Raw genomic sequence first — 19,036 nt, forward strand, 5'->3', positions numbered from 1 at the left:
GATGTGAACACACTCTACGCTGAGGTCCAGTGGAGGACTGAAGCCTGATTGGCTGCTGATGGTCTGAGGTCAGTGCTGTTGGGTCGGAGGGATCTACGGAGAACCAGAGGTTAGTCTGGAGGAACATCTGGCTGTTAGCTCAACCCACAAACTGGATGGAGTCAGTCCGCATGTAGACCACAGAGGGGTGGGGGGTGAAGCATGACACACATCAGAACCAGTTCTATATCTGGTGGAACTTCTAACTGGATCGGCCCAAACACACCTGGGAGAGTCTGAGAAGGAAACATGTAATGTTTGCTGCTAGTTTCATAACTGGTTCCTATAGTAAGGTTTTCTGCTGTGGCACTTTGAACTACCTTGTTGAAATGTTTGATATTAAAACTAGCTGTCTAATACTGAACCTGTCATGATCCAGTTAAACCTGGATGATCCTGATGTGTTGTAGGAAACAACCGGAGCACCTAAAGCAAGTGGCTCTGTGGCGAAGCAGTGAACGGCGATGAAGGGGAGGCAGCGAGGGAGGAGGAGGAGGGAAGGGTGAGGATGAAGGTGAGATGGGGTGAAGAGGTCACGGCCTTACGCAGCCTCTCCTCAGAATACTGAAGGGGATGGTTTTCTTTACTATGTGGGACTGCCACACCCTCCTGCCCCAGTCCTCCACAAACAGCGAGGCCTCGCGCCTGCACCCGTCTGGGTCCTGCAGCGCCAGCAGCCGGGTCGGGTCGGGATTAGGAGACAGATAACAGAGCATGGTGAGGCTACACTTCCATCACCTGCCTCACCAGACAGTTGTGTTTCACTGAAACCAGAGTCTTACTGGTTTCAGCTCCCACACTGCAGATCAATGGCGGAGACGGTTCTGAAAATCGCTTGGCAGCCTGCTGGACTCACCAGGATCTGGACGGTGAGCAGTCCTTCTCCAGCGTCCCTGGCGTCGATGGTGAACTCCACGGGCAGACTGGCTGGGACCCCGGAGGCGTTCAGGCCCGGACCGCTGGCCCGGACTTTGCTGGCGTCGTGAGCCGGGAGGGTCTTGATCTTAAAGGGACTGAGGGGAGACGGGTTGACGGGTCACACCTGGTTCTGGAAGTCTAACCTGCTCAGCAGTCTGCTTGGGACAAACCTCCGAGGGACCTCCTGGTCGGCGTATTTCACGCACACCGTGTACGGCCCGTCACTGGCCGGGGTATAGTTAACCGTGTGGGTACCATCCCCGTTGTCTGTGATGCTGAGCGGCTCGGCCACACCTGGGGACAGAACGAGTTCCACCAATCAGCTGGAGCTCCAGGTAGCAACTTACTGGGCCTCATCAGAACCAACAGCACCAAGATGGAGCGAATCAGGGAAGGAAAACCTGTTTCAGTGGCCAGAGGACCCTCATGATGCTAACATGTCAAACTGGTTCCTCCTGCTGTGCTCAATAAAGTTACTGCAAATGAATTTACCATTCATTAGCATAGCTACGGAGTCAGAAATTAACAGTAATAATTCTTATGTAGTTTGACAAAACGTGAGGATTCACTTATGTTAGTCATATTTTCACCATGCTATGTTTAGCTAGCAAGCTAAATATTTAGTGAAAAGCTAAGTACCAAAACAATAGCTGGGCAGCAGCAGAGATGCATCAGTCATCAGGATTTATATAGACGTTCTCAAGACTTAGCTTGGATTTTTATAGTCTGCTTCCGCCTATCGGCAAGTGAATTAGCATATCAGCTAAATATTTCGTTTATAAACTAAAATATTTAGCTAGCTCAGAGCTAACTATTTATTTTGTAAACTAAATATGTAGTTATCTCAAAACTAAATACAAATCTAGATGGAGCTGAATCGCTAGCTCGCTCATTTATGTTTTATTTCTTCAGTGAGACGTGGGGGGATGAAAACCCGCCTGACTGTAAAGACGTGTCTTTGGCTGACCATCTCACCTGTGGGTCCGTAGATCTGGACCTCCAGAGGAGCCAGTCCCGCCTTGCTGCTGTCCACCGTGAAGGTCTGAGGAACATGAGCGCGGACTCCTCCTCCCAGTCCAGGACCAGAACACCTCACCTTACTGGGATCGACCAGCTGCCGGACCGGGACACGAAATGGGCTTCCTGGAGAGAATCAGAGAGACGGTTGGCTGTTCGCTGAGAAGAAGCGACCCTGCTGGGCTGACCTCTGACCTGGGATAGGGAGGCCTCCAAAGGAGATGTTGACGTCGTATTCTCCGGGAGTGAATGGGATGTAGTCCACACTGCAGCTGCCATCCTTGTTGTCTTGACAGGACATCTTCGCCTCTGAGGGACCTTCAATGGCCAGACCCAGTCCTCCAGTGCCGGCACCCCTTAAAACGGGACACAGGGAATTCAGTCCAAACGGTCCCGTTCCTGTGGGTTCTGGGAGGTTCTAGACAGCAGAACATGGTTACCTGGTTTCAACAGTGAAGATGTTTGATTTGTTCACAAGTCCTTCTTCCAGCCCAGGACCGAAGGCTCGGACCCGACTGGGGTCGCAGCCCTCGGTGATTGACACCCTGAAGGGACTCTTTGGGACGGAGACATCGTCCAAAAGAACCTCAATCAGGTGCAAACCTGGAAACACATAGACATTAGTTCCAGCTGAGCAGCAGAAACCAAACGGTCAGTGAAGGCATCATGGGTCCACAGCACAGAGGAACGATGAAGGAATGATGGTGGAACATCGGAGGAACGATGGAGTGAAGGAGGAGCGATGAAAGAATGATGGAGGAAAGACAAAGGAACAATGGAATAACAATAGAACGACAGAGGAAGGATTGAGGAACGGTGGAGGAACGATGAAGGCCCTTCAGATTTAAAACGGTGTGGTGGGCCCAGTGCATCTTGGGACATCATGGTAAATGTTCAGTAGCAGTCTGATTACTCTGAGGTTTCTAGTGAAGATAGAAAACGCAGTTTAAAAGCCTCTCCAGGACGCATCAGGGTTTGAAACCAGCAACCCTTCAGTTCACTGTGTGTTTCTGCCTGGCTGGAAATAAATACCAAGTATTCACGTCCCATGATGCACTGGGCCCCAGCATGTTACTATGAGTGGAAAGCATGCAGAGCGTCTGCAGCTATTAATACCAGCAGCTCCCTGCTCTCCCTCTGGGGCTTCATTTACTCTGAAGATCAGCAGGAGAGCTCCAGAACCAGAACCAGAACCATGTCCTTCCCTGCTGCTCTGGCAGCACAGAAACAACTCAGGCTTTCTGAGCTCTTCAGTTACAAGGTGAAGAGGAAACGGCAGCAGATCTTCTCTGGTAGACGAACCGCAGCTGAAACGCTCACCGTCTTCGTAAGGCGTGTACTCCACTCTGCAGGTCCCGTCCGCCTGATCGGAGACGTAGGCATCCGTGTTGGCGCCGGACGGGTTGGACACCTGGACCTTAACGTGGCTGCCTCCGGCCTTGTAGAGCGACCGGGTGTCGACCATGAAATGGGTGGTGACCTCCCTCAGGACGCCTACAGGGAAAAACACAGTCAGGCTGGAGGCAGAGGAGAGTCAGGAGGTCCAGAACATCTGGAGGAGGAGCGACCCAAAGCAGCAGGAAGATTCTGCAAAACTGCAACAACAAGATCCCAGAACCTGTAGAGACACTCTGCAAGGTACAGAACCAGCAGAACCATCAGAACCACCAGAACTAATAGACACGTTTCGATCCAACCCGCCTGAATCATTCTTTCATAGTAAATATTTCATCGTCTGGTTAAACTGAGTTTTTCTCCATCTTTCTATTTTTTTGTGATTATTTTTGTCCACATTTAATCAAATCAAGAATAAATCAGCATAAATAATAAATAGTGAAAGTAAAGACCTGGAGAACTTTAAAAGTGCTGCTGAGTTTATGAATCTAGTTCGGATCGTTTACTGGCCTGTAGCTGAAAGGTAAAGGTAATTTTATTTATACAGCACATTTTCAGCAACAAGGCAACACAAAGTGCTTTACAGGAATTAAAAGGAAATACAAACAAAATAACAAACCAAAAGAAAGAGCAAAAGAAGAAAAAGCTAATAATGTTGATCCAAAGTAAATAAACTAGATACTCCTGTTCAGGGTTGGTAGATAAGTAAGTATCCTCTGGTCTAATTCCTTTTCTGATTTGAAACCGGGTCATTCTGGATCCAGAACCTCATCGGAAAAACTGAGCTCAGAAGAGCAGAGAGCAAAACACTTAAGAGGCAGGATGGGTTTTGTTTAGTCCTGAGCCATAAAATAAAAGGAACTGACAATAAAAATAATAAAGAAGCATTAAAATTCAACCAGAGATAAATGAGGCGCCTCTGGGTCGGTGCTGCTTCACGAAGATGGAGAACAGATTTCAGTCTGAGTTCATATGGTCAGTTCACGAACATTCATTATTAATTCATTATGAAAAATGATTGGTTCATTGTTTTAATTTGTTCTGTCAGTTTGAGCTGAACTAGGCTTTTAATTTGAAATTCCATTTTGATTCTCCAAATGTCTAAAGTTCCAGTGAAGAAACAGGAAGTGCCATCGATCAGCTGCATTTATGGTCGGGTCCACCAGTCCAGTCCTCAGCTTCTACATGCATCTCTGCTCCAAAATGTCTGAATTCCCTCACAGTGATCATTCAGCTCTGCAATCGGCTGGCAGAGCGGTTTACCTGGTCCAGGTGTGTTTGAGCAGAAATGCATCTAAAAGTTGCAGGATGGCTGAGGACTTGGTGACCCCGTTTTAGGGTAAACCCAGGAGAAACCTTCCACTCACCACAATATTTATTCTCCCAGTGGATTTTGGTTTCATTACAGATTAAATCACCTCTTTGAATCTAAAATGAATGATGTAAAGCTGTTCACCTCTCGGCTCCACTCCAGGTCCGTACACCTTCACTCCGCTGGTGTCCAAGGCCGGATCCACCTGCAGGCGGACTGGGAACATTGGCACTGTGTGTCCTCCATACTTGATAGTGATGGAGTACATGCCTGGGCTCGGAGGCGTGTAGGTGATGGAGTATGTCCCATCGCCGTTGTTCTGAACACGAACCTCCGCCTTGGATCCACCGTCTGACATGATCTCGATGGTGAGCTCGGCCTCGCCGGCCGCAGAGCAGTCCACCGTGAAGGACCCGGCCTCATTGACCTTTCCCTGCTCCAGGCCGGGGCCGCTGGCTGTCACCTTACTGGGGTCAAAGGCAGCCTGGACTGCGGCCTTGAAGGGCGAACCGGGGACGTGCTGCTCTGCAAACAGGATGTTGATGGTGTATTCTCCGGGCTCAGTGGGCAGGTAGGACACGGAGCACGATCCGTCTCCATTGTCCTGGCATTCAATCTTGGCCTCACATGGACCTTCCACCGTCAGACCCAGACCACCTGTTCCTGCTCCCTTTGTGTCGATGGCAAACGGAGCCAGTTTGCCCACCAGGCCACCCTGAAGGCCGGGACCGTAGGCTCGGACCTAGAGGTCAACATGTGCAGGAAGAGGCAGGAAATAACGGACCAAATGGATGATTTTAGCTTCATTATCCTCAGAGTACTCCCAGAGTAAACTGGGACTAGAAGAACTACTCAGGAGAACATTTGGACCAGGTCAGAGTCCCTGAGACTCGTCCACATGTAGCCGGATCTTTAGAAACCATTTTCTCAGCCACATTGTTAAAAAATATATCATACACATGGGATGGGCTACAGAAACAAGTTCAATCTCATGAAGCTTCACTAATCCGCCCCCAGCCTTGTTTTAAACCTGCCACACCCATAGGGGGCAGTGTAGCAAAGCTAAAATCTGTCAGCCAATAAAATTGCTCCAAAACAACCAGCACTTCCTACTAGGAATCAAACATGGCGCCAGGAGGCTCATTGATGGGGACAGACCTTTACAATGAACTACTTTTAAACAGAATATTAGAATATAAAGTTATTAAATCACTAGATGATGTTGACGGGAATCATGTTTGTTTGTGATGGAACCTAAATCTCCAAACATTCACATCTCCACTTCAAGTCAGTCTTAAGAAATCATAATTTTTAGTGATATTAAACAGTTTTTGTGTCGATGAAAGACTAAAATGATATCGGCTACATCTGGACCTCAGGCTGGAAACCCGGCAGTTAAGACAATCATCTTCACCTAAAGTTTCACCTCAGCTTCTTTTCTCCTTAACATTATTGCCTGGATCAACAGGAAAATGGATTTCACTCAGAGCTACTGAGAAGAATTTGTTGGGATCCAGAGCAGTTCCCTGGACCCTAGAAAGGTTTATCTGGGAATATTGTGGGAGTGTCATTCCCACAATACTCATTCATTCCCAGAGTGAGACTGACTGACTGGTTGGTTCCTGACCCAGAGACGAGGCTCCTCCAGTGGAAACGTGACAGTGGTTCCTCACCTTTGAAGGGTCCGGAGGCATGACGCCCTCCACAGTGAAGGGACTTCCAGGGACGGGGTTCCCATCGTAGCTGATATCCACTCTGTATGGCCCTTCCTCCGGTGGGACGTACTTCACAGTGTGAACATCATTGGCTGTCCCAGACTCCAGCTTGCTGGGGATTGGATGATGCGATGGAGAGGTGATCTTCACATCCAGCTTGCCCTGACCGCCGGCACCTCGAGTCGTGACGGAGAAGTCCTGATCCACGCCGACATCCACCTCTGTGGTTTGGACAGAGGGATCAGGATGAGTTTCACTGTCCTTCATCTGCTTCCTGTTGGCAGCTGATTGCTGACACACTTACTGTTGTTGAGACCCTGAACTTTGACTTTGCTGAGGTCCATAGGAGGGGCCACGGTAATACTGAACGGACTTCTGGGGATGGGGTCTCCTCCATGGCAGACGGTGATGGACATGTTCCCCTGAGAGACACGGACTGCAGTTATTCATTGGTCGGCCTGAACTCCACCCTGACAACTGGGCGGGACATTACCTGCTGCACCGCTGTGTAGCGGACCGTGTACGAGTAGTCGTGGTTGTCAATGATCTCGAAGTCCCGGACAGCTTCGCCCTTAGCAGCGCCAATAAAATGGACCTCTGGTTTGGCTTTGCCGGCTCCCTTGGTGTAGATGGTGAAGTGGGTGGGCTTCCCAACCTCCACACCTGCTCAGGTAGCAAAACATGCTTCAGCTCTCACCATGCACAGACATGTCTGCTCCAGGGTTCTGCTCCTATGAAACTGACTCACCGGTTCTGTTCAGTCCTGGTCCCTCGGCTCTGACTTTAGCGGCATTGTGAGAAGGCTCCACCTTTATTCTGAAAGGGCTGATGGGAATTTCCTGTTTGAACATTCATTAGAGACATTAGCTTGGTTGAACCCAACAGGTCTGCAGAGGTGATTCACCTGCTGGGCTCTCACCTGATCAGCAAACAGAACCATGATGGTGTACTGACCCGGCCCTGGAGGCATGTACTTCACTGTGAACGTGTCGTTATCGTTTTTGATGATGTCGAAGTCGATGTCCGCCTCCGCCGGTCCAACCACCCCGGGAGCACACTTGATCCCAATGCTGACGTCACCTAGCAGGTAAAGACAGACTGTTGGTGCCGTTCAGGATTTAGATCACTCCAGTTAATCTGAATGTCTTCAGGCTTCAAAATGAGATGGGAGCAGAAAGTACAGATTAACCTCGAAGATCAGAGTCTCTGAAATGTAGGACAAAGATCTGAAACACCCAAAAGTTTTCTTCTGCACATCTTGGATCAATGAGCAGAAACTTCCTGGAAAATCAGCATTCCCTTGACAACATTTCCAGATAATTCAGCCAGATGACATAATGCTCTGCACATGTTGGAGACTGGAGGAAGGGCATGAACTAGGTGGGATTTTGGACCGTGTCTCACCTTGTCCAGCCTCACTGCAGTCCACTGTGAAGTATGTCGGCTCATTGGCCTTCAGGCCGGTCTTCTCCACACCTGGACCGTAGACCTTCACGTTCTCTGGATGGCTGCCTTCTCCTATTATCACCTAATCACCAACATTTGGACCAGAAACATTCTTTTCATTCTCAACTTTTATCTCAGGCCATGACAGAGACTTAAAGAGAGCTTCAGGACTGCTGTAAGTCCCAAACAGCGAGTGGTGAGAAGGCTAGCTACCCTGAAGGGGCTGTTGGGAACGTTGACTTCGCCCCAGGTGATGATGATGGTATGTTTGATGGGTTTGGTGGGAATGTAGACACAGAAGTAGGTGCAGTCTCCATTGTCAGTGATCTGGATGTCAATGGGGAAGCCGTCTGCATCCTGGTAAGGAACCCACAGATTGAATTGATTCGCCTCCATGGAGATGACAGGAAGGTGGCCATGTTCATGGACAGTTCAGGAAGGTTTTGGTTCTCACCTGAGCGTAGAGCCTCAGGTCTCCTCTGCCGGCTCCGCTGGTGTCAATGGTGAAGTTGGCTGGCTTGTTGACGATACAGCCCAGAGGCTCCAGTCCAGGGCCGTAGCATCTCACCTGAGGAGCAGAGGTAAAGCTCTGGTTTACAGAGAAACAGCTGAGGACCCAGGGAACCAGGCAGGTTCTGCTGAGACCTTGTCAGGAAACACATCGAGAGCCGCAGGGAGGATGTGAGCCATGAAGGGACTGTCCTTGATGTCCTCATCGTCACATATGACATGGACGGCGTAGTCGCCTGGCTCTGTGGGCCAATACCGGACATCACACGACCCGTCGCCTTTATCGTCACACTCAATTTTAGCCTGCGAGGGCCCCTCGATGGAGAAACCTGCACACAATCAGTCACAACTTTTGTTCTCAGGAAGGGGAACAGATGTGTGTTTGATACTGTAAAGTTCAGCTGCCACTCTATGCTGATGACAGTATGCTCTGTTAGGAATAAAAACTAGTTTATTCTAATGAATTATTAAATTCTTCATCAGTTTGCAGTGTTAGTATTTTAGTCAGTGTTGTGACTCCTGTGAGCTTGGGTCAGATGTTGTGCCTGGAGGGTTGCTCTGGCTCAGGATGAAGACATGCAGATGCAGCAGGATCCCGTACTGACAGAGCATGCTCAGACTGGATGAAGATGTACAGTCTGAGCATGCTCAGTAGGCAGCTGGTGGTAGCAGTAAATGATGTGGTTCAACAAACACCAATAGGAAATGGTGATGGAGAATCAGGAGCTGCTTCCTGTTGTCACACTCGATTTTAGCCTGGGAGGGCTAAAATCTGCTGTGTGAGCCTGATGATGATGGTTTGGGTTAAACATCAATGTGACGTTTAGAGGATGGAGAGGAAGCAGCAGCTTCAGGACCACAGAGAGCTTAGCGACGGATCATTGGACTGAAATGCTTTGGTGTTCTCTGGGTTTGAACTGGACGACATACCAAGAGTTCCAACTTCAGTACCGATGGCCTCCACCACAAAGTCTGCGCTCTTCCCCACCATGCCGGTCTCCAGGCCCGGGCCCCAGGCCCTCACCTTCTGAGGCCCCGCCTCCTCGCTGACGTGGACCTCAAACGGGCTGAGGACGCAAACAGACGTGGAAACGTCAGGGTCGATGCTCCTCCTGGAGGCCCCCAGGGCACCGTACTGGGCCCTCTGCAGCGCAACATGAAGTCTATTATCCTCACCTGCGGGGGACGCTGTGTCCTCCCCATGTGATTGTAATGATGTACTTCCCTGCCATAACGGGGTAATAGTTACATTCATAAACGCAGTTTTCCATCTCCAGCACCTTCACCGGCTCCTCCAGGCCTTCTGGGGAAGAAACAGAAAAGTCACCGCCAGGGGAATAAATCAGCTGACAAACAAACGCATTAAAAATGTAAAAATACTGTAAAAGTGAAAAACTGAACTGACACCAGTTCATAATTCCTTATAATAATTGTTCCAATAATCTGGTTTAATCTGAGGTGTTCCTTACTGGGGCCCTTCACGGCGACCTTCAGCTCCCCGCCGCCGCCTCCCTTAGTGTACACCTTGAAGTCGGCCACTTCCTTCACCCTCAGGCCCTTCTGCTGCAAACCCCGACCCGACGCTCTGCAGGCGTTCGGGTTGCAGCCTGTCAGAACCACAGGGAGATATATTCAGGTACTGGTTAGACTGGGACAGCAACGCAGACCAGTGTCTCTCTCCATCCACACCAGTTAGTCAGCTGCTGGAGGAAGCAGCAGTTTAATGGAGCTGAAGCCAAAACAAAGAGAGCAGATGGTTCTGAAAACGTTTTAAAGATCCTAAATGTTAATGACAGATCCAGCAGGAAGCGTTAAATCCTGAAGCCTGGAGACAGTTAGCGGTTAGCTTCTAGCAGTTAGCAGCTAGCGGATAGCATAGATCTAGAGGAGAGGAGAGAACCAGCTGCGAGATGATTATGATGAATGTTTGATCATTTGTAGCAAAAGATGAATCCGCAGGTTAAAAACCCTTCAAAGATCAACATGAGAAAAGCTGAACATCAATACAGAGTAGGATTGATACATTGATCAATTATTGATGAACTGATTAATAACTGGACAGTAAAAGGTGATTAATAGCAGATTTACAGAATATGAAGCAGGAGAAGCTAACACTGCCAGCAGAGGAGTTTTGGTCGGACAAATTTACAGATAAAGAAGTTTTTTTTTATTAGATGTAGAATGTTTATATTTTTCTACAGTTTTGGCTTCATTGTTGCTGTTGTTCTCTCAGCAAAATGTTTACTCCAGTTAATGGTTAATCAGTGATTAAATTAGTTGATGATTATTTCAATAATTGATTCAGCCGATTAATCATTCAGTTCTTCAAATAAAGTTAAAGTCAGTTTTAAATCTCCTGATTTAGATAAATGTTTGTTAGAAGGAGCTGAAACAGCAGAAGCTTTTGTTATTGAACTGTCTGAATCATGAAAATCTGATATTCTATATTTGAGCATCATATTTTATTTTACCAACCAGCTTCAAATTTGATCCAGAGTTTCTAATAACCTGCAGGTGATCTAAGCTCACATCTTAAACTCATCCAGGCTCCCGTTTCCTCCATTCATTTAATATTAGGTTAGCATGCAGTTAGTTTTATACATAAAGATTTGGTTGCATACATTATTTTGCTTGTGTAATGGTGAATTATGTCAATAAAGACGATTAACAAGAGAATATAGAGACCCACAGGAAACTAAGCAAACCATTAATCTGAACAATTCAGGTTTAATAATTATATTTTTCTGAAACGGTTATAGTTCTGGTTATTAGCTCAGACAATATTAACATGGAAACGTGAGCCTGAGCCCAGAATATGAATAATTAGGAACCATTCCCTGCAGAAGAGGAGAATAGAAATTAATGAACATGTAAAGTAGCCATCTACACCCCCAGGGGGCGCCACATTCACTCTGTTCCTTATAGAAAGAAGAGGCAACTCAGGAGGAAGCAGCACATGCTGTGAAGAACCATCTCAGCGCCAGCAGCCAGATCCAGATCCAGTCACTCCCTCCTCCCCTGTACTAACTTGGTCGCCTGGGTTTTGGCGGCGTGGGTGGGGGGGCTCTCCTGCTCTTTTCTGAGGGTGGGGTACGTATGGACTGGGGTACAATCTGCACCGCAGGGTCGGGAGGAGGGGCACTCTGCGAAACTGGAAGAGGGAACAATAGGCAGGATAAGGACAGGAACCTCCAGACCTGTAGGCGGCAGCACCACCTCACTGGAAGAACTGCAAAAGTCACTGGAACCTCATATCAAAGGTCCAGTGGGCTCTTTGCACCTCAGCTTCCGCGTTCGGGGTAAAGCGGCTCGATTGTTTCCGATCCAATACAAATATCATTTACATTAGGTGCTTGCAGTGCTTGGCCAAGGTTTGTACATCGATCCGAAGCCCCAACAAGTCAGCTGGAGAAAGGTTTTAAGATGTTCGCCTCGTTATACATTCACTGACACGAAGGTGAGTTTTACTTAAACTTTGTGGCTAACATTAACGTTAGCTTATGCTAGTAGGCAATATTCTCGGACATTGTTCTTGTAAAATGTGCTATTTAAGTATCTAAACATTCTAACGGACAATGTATTTATCTTATTTTCAAGTATATTATGTGTGTTTATTGTCGTTAGTGTCACAGACTAACGGGGAGGTTACGGTTCGGGCTTTTTACTTCCGAAGCCTGACGAAGCACAACAACAGTAGCGCAGCTCTGGTGTCAGAGATCTGGTTCAGCTGTTCATTTTCAAAGTTGCTGCTTTTAGAAAAATATGACCGTGTTGCTTAATGTCTCCGTGTTATTTCGTTTTATTACCTTTGCATGTTTCTTGTTCAGAGCTCAGATAGGACGGTGTTTACAGCAGTATGTACAGGCGGATCAGTTGCTCGGCTGTCTGGCTCTGGTCTGCTCTCTCGTTCCCATAAACTCTTTCAGGCTGAATATAGAAGTGATTCCATGGAAATAACTCAGGGAGGCTCCTTTATTTACCATCCGTATCCCCGGTAGTTTTAGGCTGATCCGGAGTGAAGTGAAGGCTGCAAACTTTGCTGTGCGGCGTTAGCTGGTAGCGACAGATATTTACAAGCCATCTTCTTAATTCAGGATCGCTTGGAAATTAACGAAAACTTAAAAGCCCATTATATTAGGAAGACAACAATGTTAATAGTATTGTTTTTTTGCATCTGAAATATGACTTAGTCTTTTCTACCAGTCATGGTAACTCAAAGCGGAAAAAAGTGAGCCGCATTAGCTCCTGGAGATGTGACGTCAACGCCTTAGGTGCAAAGAGCCCGTTCTGCCAAGCAAACATTTGGTCACAGTGAAATATTTGGAGCTTCATGCAGCAGGAAGACGCCTTGGTTCTTGTTGCTGCTACTTAGCATTCAGAGGCATTCAGTGATGTCATCATATAAGAATAAATCATTTTTATTGGTATTTTCACCGTGTGGTTTGTACTATAAAGTATTTATTTTTCATTTAGCTTAACCAATTTTTTTCTTCTTCAAAATCGCAGAATTTTGCATTTTCCCATTCAAATGCTCAGAAGTGCAGCAGGTGAGGCAGCAGCGAGCTGAGCCTCACCTGGGGGACTGATCAACCTTTCTAACTGCGCTGGCTGGCTGCCCGATGTTCCTCGTGTCTGTACGCCGCCAATAAAATGGTTAAAACATTTAATATATGAACTGATTTTCCACAATTAACTTCTGTAAATAATGTACAGTGTTCTTTGTCACCAACTGTGGGTGTTTCGTGTGCTGAGGAGCGATCAGAAACGGTAGAACTGCCTGCCTGCTAGGCAGTTCTCCGGCCTCATGGCAGGGGGCGCTCATGATCCCAGACATTAGTTTGTGACTCCACGTCGGTAGAGTAAGAGACAGCAGCGATAGATTTATTGTTTTCTCCCCTCTTCCAACATCTACATGGATCACTACATTTCTACGCTTAAACAGTTTTCTAAAGTGGATTTTCAATCTACAGTAAAGTAATATTCTAATCACAATATATACACAATAATATGTCCATCTTACTTGTGAAATGTTGTCTGTGGAGCCCTCGCATCAATAATCCATCGATCCGAACAACAATATCCCTCAGTGCTGAGGCATCTTCTGCTGTTTTGATTGAGCAAAGTAGGAGGATATACCGCTCCAAGATGGCCGCCGTATTTCCTGCGCCGGAGCGGCCAATGCGGGGTCTACTCTTATATTATGTCTATGTCCCCGACCAGCAGCAGTAAAGATGGCCGCCCGGTGACAGCAACGGCTTGTAGTGGAGCACTGACTGCAGCTTCTGACCCGGTTCTGTTGGGATATTGGACCAGGAGTAGTGTGTTGTGATGTGATGCGTTCACTGACTCAGACTGCTTCCATCACTTCATTGTTATCATTTTCAGAAGTTGTTTAGATTTATCGTCTGTCTCCTTCTGCTGCTGAATTCTGAAACGTCTGATGAAGGGCTTTGGAAATGATCGCTTGACATTTAGAAGAGGAACAGATAAAACCAGGTCGTTCTTTTTTCTGTGAAGAGGTCGGATTTGAGGCGCTTTGAGTCAACATGTTCTGTCTTCTGGTCGTTTCAGTCGATGTCTAACAGAATCCAACAAGCCGAGAACAAGTCCAGGAAAAACATCTAAATACAACCACAGCAGTCAGGAGGAGTTGACTTCTAAACTACGAGGCAAACCTTTATCCAGACAGACAGCCGCAGGTCAGGACAGAAACCAAGTTCCATATTTGACTAAGATAAAGAAAGTCTCCAGAAGAAACGATGGTGGGTCGGAGGAGGGCTTGTTCCCAGAACAGAGCCACGTTCTGCTCTGCAGCGGAGAGAAAGAGTTGAGCTGAGAAGAAATAATCTGGTTTACTCAGCCTTCACCTGCAGTCATGAGATCCGGATCAGGATCGAGGACCAGAAAGAACAACCCGATTCCAGCTTTAAATCGAGGTCCAACTGAAGCAACATGTCTGATTCAGACTAAACTCCCAAACTAGGAAAAAAAGCTTCGGACGTTCCTGGTCCAAAATCTCAGCCACCAAAACCAGGAATGCAGGTCAGCTCATCAAAATCAAGATGTCTGTGCCGACCCAAACTAACAGAACTCTGCCTAGGTAAAGCGGATCGACACCGGAACCAGTTCTGATCAATTCCTCAAGCTCTGGGAATTCCCAGCAGCTACGCCCCTGGAACCAGACCAGAACTGGAGACAGAACATCTCTACCCAGCAGAGTCTGATTCTGAGGAACCAGAACCAGATCCAGACTACTGGTTCTTATCTTCAGATCCCAAAGAGCCCAGTCCAAACACAGACCGGGGAAAGTGAGGTTATGGTCAGGAAAGGATGAACAGGGTGTAAACATGAATGTTTATGAACAGGGGATTCTGGAACAAACCTTCAGAGATGCTGACAGTGAAAGGACTCCTGGGAATCTGCTGCCCAGCAAAGGTCACACAGACGGTGTGAGGGCCCTCCAGGACGGGGACATAGGTGCAGCGGAATACACTGTCACCTCTGTTCTCCAGCACAATCTCCACTGTGTCCCTCCGGCTGTTGGAGTCCACAATGATGACGCCTACATCCCCGGCTCCCGCCCCTGGGGGACAGAGACACAACAAGAGGACTTTTCACTGGACAAAGGATGTGGTTGTTCCAGTAGACGACGCTCTCACGTTCATATCAGGACGTCTGCTTGGGAAGCTACCTGCGGTGTAAATGTCGAAGTACGTGGGTTTGTTGGCCACGTTCCCCATCGGCTGCAGTCCGGGCCCGCGGGCCTGGACCCTGGTGGCATCGCCCATGGCCCTGGAGATGTTCACCAGGAAGGGGCTTCTGTCTATGTCCTGGCCGGCGAACAGCACTTTGACCTGGGAGGAGGAAACCTTTAGGCCGTAAGCGGTTGTTATAGATCTATAACTCTAGACTGTTCCTCTTTACATCCAAAAATAACAACTTCAGTTTTGTTTCTGTTTAGCTGCAGAAGGTTTTGGCACATTTATTTGTTTTAAGCATCTATTCAGTGACTGGAGGGGTTCAGAGTCACCTGGTGACATGGTAATGTAGCGCTGCGTATCGACAGGGAATAAAAAGGGTCAAATCGAATAAAAATGAGTGTACCTCATCTGTACAGACTGGTAGAACAATTGGACATTGATTTTGACTCAATAGGTCACATGACCTAGAAGCTATCGAAGAGAAATACTAAATTTAAACTAAAAAAATAGGTAACAAAAATAAAAATGTAGTTAAAATGGAATAAAAATGCATGTGCCTCATATACACAGTTTAGTACAACAATTACACACTGATTTATAGTCAATGTGACACACAATATGGAAGCTATTGAAGAAAACATTATTTAACATTAAAGTTATTTAAAATATTGAATATGACTGGACATTTTAATACAGGGCTATATGTCTCATGTAAAAGCATGAATTACCACTTTTCTGTATCAGTTGGTCACAAGGCAAAGAATTTACTAACATTTGTTTGACAGGAGTGTTTGGTTCAGAAGTTTGTTGACGGTCCCTAAGTGAAGCCCTGAGGAGGGAGCTGGAGATCGGCTGGCCGAAATTATCGTTCATAAATCAGATCAACCTTGAGCTAAACGCCTCTGGCTCGGTGGATATTGGGATGTCCAATATCCAACTTGAAACTAACTTCACTGCCGTCAGTAACACAATAAAACCACTGGGATAAAGTTTGTTTTGGTCTGTGGCACCGAGCGACTGGACCTAAACAAAGTCTGATGCAGTGACGTTGGTTCCAAAGCTCTATTGGCCAATAGCAGAGGAGCTGGGCAGCTCTCCTCATTAACATAATGATGCACACGGAAAAGTAAAACCAGGAGAGGAGAAGAGGCAATGACAAAAGAACGAGGGCTTTTATAAGGAAAAGACAAAATATTTACTTCTCTTGACAAAAACGTACTTTTAGGGGAAAAAACATATACATCACGAAAACTCGTGTAAGGAAAAGGAAAAACTACATATATATTTATGCTTTTATTTCTGATTATGTCAGTTTTGGTCCTCCATACCACGCCACTAGAGGCAGTAGCAGGCCCGAAAGATGCGACTAAGAAGCAGATTTAGAAGTACACCGAAAGCTACAGAATTTGTTAAAAACTGAGCTGCGCTGAAGTAAATAAGAGAGAGAAGTTCAAATACATGCTGAGAGTGAAAATAAAATAAAAACAGGAGACCGCGGATAATATAGGAAATAGCGCCCCCTTTACTTCTGGAGTGCAATGGTCCCGTTTCCAGATAAGGTATGAGACTGACAGCGGTCCGTCCCGCCGCTCTGTTTGCTGCTGCGAGGTGGACTTGACTTGGTTTGCACTTCAGGAAGTGATTCTCTGCTCATCCCGGACTGAAGACCTCTGGTCAACTACTTAATGGATTCTTATAATGCATCTGTAATTTAAAATGTAATTTAGGACAAGTCAAGCTTGCTAAAAGTTTTCAAAGTTAGCAAAAGCACTCAGCTAAAAATTAGCTCTGCTATTAGCGGACTAGCTGATGCGTTCCCACTACTGGGAGCTCATCATCTGAAAGATCTGATTTCCATTTCCATCAGATCTTTCAGAGTGTGGCTGGCTGAATTTACAGTTTATTCATTTATGAAGTTTCAAAATATTTACTTTCTTTGGCCCAGACCTCTAAGTCTAAAGTAACTCTGGAGCCTGAAGCCGCCGAAGAGCCGCCGCTGCCATAAATGAAGCATGCGATGGTTTCATTATCAAAGCATTGTGTGCTCTCTTCACCTTATGAAGACCCTCCACTTTGGGCAGGTACACCACAGAGTAGGTCCGGTTCTTGTCGTTGTTGGGAATCACTCGAGCCTGACAGAACCAGATACACAATGAATCTCAGCTCCTTGACCGGACAGTGGCTGTGTGGCGCTCCAGACCTCCTCGGTGTGTCCCTCCGGATCCTCCACGTACACCAGGACTTCCCCCATGCCGGCCTCCACCGTCTCCACCAGGAACTCTGCTGTTTTCAGGACCGTGTTTCCTCGAGCCTCGATACCTGAAGCAACAGAACCATTTGAGGCCGGAGCAGCGGCATGTTGCACCAATCTGCATCTCCATCAGATTTATAGTGAAGGGCCAACATCTGGACACAGCAGGATTTTTCATTACAACAACTGAGAGGCAGTTCATTTCTACAGAAATATTCAGATTTAATGGCTGCTGAAAGAACCACATACTCCTATTGATTATTCAAACAGGACTGTATGCAAGTATATGAGGTCAGGTGAGATGGAGCTGAAGGTTCACCTGGAACTGATTCACCTGATGAGAGAAGAAGATTACATTTTCATTCCAACTTCAGTTTCTTCATATAAAAAGTTTGTTTTAGCTGAATGTGTCTGTTTATTCATTTTTGTGCCTGGAGGCTGTGCTTCTGTCTGGGAGGTCAGGACAGAACAGACCACAGCACAAAACCTCCAGACTAACATCCTCCACCATGAACAGGAAACCAGCCACATTCTGAAGCGGATCAAACCGTTTCCCCTGGTTCTGGTCGGCGTTGCCTACCTGGACCGTAAGCTTTGGCCCTCTTGGGGTGAAGCGTCTTGGCCCTGAGCGGCGCGCCAGGCTTCAGCTTGGCCTTGGGGAACTGGGACAGGTAGGTCATGACGGAGTGCTCGTCCACATTGGGGTCAACGATCTCCTCTGGAGCAATCACCTGGACGGGCAGAACCACAAGAACACCTGAGGGTCTGACTGGAGGCCCAGAGGAGGACCAGTCTGACCAGCACAACCAAATTAACCAACCAGTCTGACCAGATCAGCCAGTGTGACCAATACAACCAGTACAGTCAGGGACTCCAGCAGCTCCATGAATTACAGGCTCATGGCTTTAGTCTGGGATTTAAACTGGATCAGTGGAGGACAGACTGGACCTCATGATGGGACATTTATCAGGACCGGTCTGGAACACCTGCAGGACTTCCTGCTTCCCAGCCAATCAGAAGGCAGCTTAACGTTACCTGTGGGACTCCCAACCAATCGTCGGCCTGCTGCATGGCCTCCCTAGCATTTTCCACCGGCTGACTGGGATCCCAGCTCTCCCAATCTGGACACAGACCTGGAGGTGGCAGAGGAAATGTTTCAGATGAATCGGCTCAGTCCTAACCGGTCTCAACTGGTCTCACAGTAGCATTTTAACTGGTCCCAGTCCCTACCAGGAGCACAGTTGTCCACCAGTGCTCCCAGTGCCTTGCCGTCCCTCCAGTCCCGGTGGAAGTTGGTGATGGGCAGCTGGGGCACCTTGTTCTGGATCCAGCCCAGCAGCCGCTGCTTGGGAGTCAGCTTCCTGGCATCCTCATCGTCCTCGTCCTCCCAGGTCGGCATGGAGATGGAGTAGTGCAGGATGAGCGTCCAGATCAGACCCAGGATCAGCTTCAGGTTCCCATCCACGATGGCTTTGGAGTCTGGGGGACGGATGTAGGAGGATATGGGTGGGACAGAGAGGGGCAGGAGGGAAACGGGGACAGGAAGAGACGTCAGTCAGTAGGAAGGTCGAGTTTCCAAACCTTACATCCTTTTTCTGTTATTTTTCCATCTATTTTTATTGAACGTTACAACAGCAACAAGAATCAAATGCACTGAGGAAATTAAAGCAGTGAAACAGGAAACTAAAGCAGTTGAGCGTGTTGATCATGAAGATCATGAGTTTTTATAAAGT

At 47.3% G+C, this 19,036-nt stretch overlaps 1 protein-coding gene across 7 annotated transcripts in view; it reads right to left on the reverse strand.

The window, feature by feature from the left end:
* The window catches only part of flncb (filamin C, gamma b (actin binding protein 280)), a 37,793-nt gene that overhangs the window by 13,285 nt on the left and 5,472 nt on the right, over window positions 1-19,036 (reverse strand). For 5 of the 7 annotated variants that reach the window (XM_015013832.2, XM_088003333.1, XM_088003334.1 and 2 more), the window contains exons 2-28: window positions 18,534-18,782; window positions 18,339-18,436; window positions 17,884-18,034; window positions 17,253-17,371; window positions 17,107-17,184; window positions 15,043-15,205; window positions 14,734-14,934; window positions 11,380-11,502; window positions 9,821-9,958; window positions 9,528-9,654; window positions 9,282-9,418; window positions 8,487-8,680; window positions 8,296-8,409; window positions 8,055-8,198; window positions 7,800-7,923; window positions 7,315-7,475; window positions 7,144-7,234; window positions 6,889-7,058; window positions 6,700-6,817; window positions 6,354-6,616; window positions 4,825-5,422; window positions 3,294-3,467; window positions 2,414-2,576; window positions 2,169-2,329; window positions 1,932-2,099; window positions 1,127-1,250; window positions 895-1,051 (exon numbers count right to left, since the gene is read on the reverse strand). In XM_015013832.2, coding sequence (XP_014869318.2) covers window positions 895-1,051; window positions 1,127-1,250; window positions 1,932-2,099; window positions 2,169-2,329; window positions 2,414-2,576; window positions 3,294-3,467; window positions 4,825-5,422; window positions 6,354-6,616; window positions 6,700-6,817; window positions 6,889-7,058; window positions 7,144-7,234; window positions 7,315-7,475; window positions 7,800-7,923; window positions 8,055-8,198; window positions 8,296-8,409; window positions 8,487-8,680; window positions 9,282-9,418; window positions 9,528-9,654; window positions 9,821-9,958; window positions 11,380-11,502; window positions 14,734-14,934; window positions 15,043-15,205; window positions 17,107-17,184; window positions 17,253-17,371; window positions 17,884-18,034; window positions 18,339-18,436; window positions 18,534-18,782 — 4,508 coding nt within the window. Of the gene's footprint in view, window positions 1-583; window positions 701-894; window positions 1,052-1,126; window positions 1,251-1,931; window positions 2,100-2,168; window positions 2,330-2,413; window positions 2,577-3,293; window positions 3,468-4,824; window positions 5,423-6,353; window positions 6,617-6,699; window positions 6,818-6,888; window positions 7,059-7,143; window positions 7,235-7,314; window positions 7,476-7,799; window positions 7,924-8,054; window positions 8,199-8,295; window positions 8,410-8,486; window positions 8,681-9,281; window positions 9,419-9,527; window positions 9,655-9,820; window positions 9,959-11,379; window positions 11,503-14,733; window positions 14,935-15,042; window positions 15,206-17,106; window positions 17,185-17,252; window positions 17,372-17,883; window positions 18,035-18,338; window positions 18,437-18,533; window positions 18,783-19,036 lie in introns of all 7 variants that reach the window. The other 2 variants (XM_015013822.2, XM_015013821.2) reach the window with 1 other exon arrangement.

The sequence above is a fragment of the Poecilia mexicana genome, unplaced genomic scaffold (assembly GCF_051168715.1).
Source record: "Poecilia mexicana isolate PSO_F unplaced genomic scaffold, ASM5116871v1 scaffold_23, whole genome shotgun sequence".
NCBI lineage: Eukaryota > Metazoa > Chordata > Actinopteri > Cyprinodontiformes > Poeciliidae > Poecilia > Poecilia mexicana.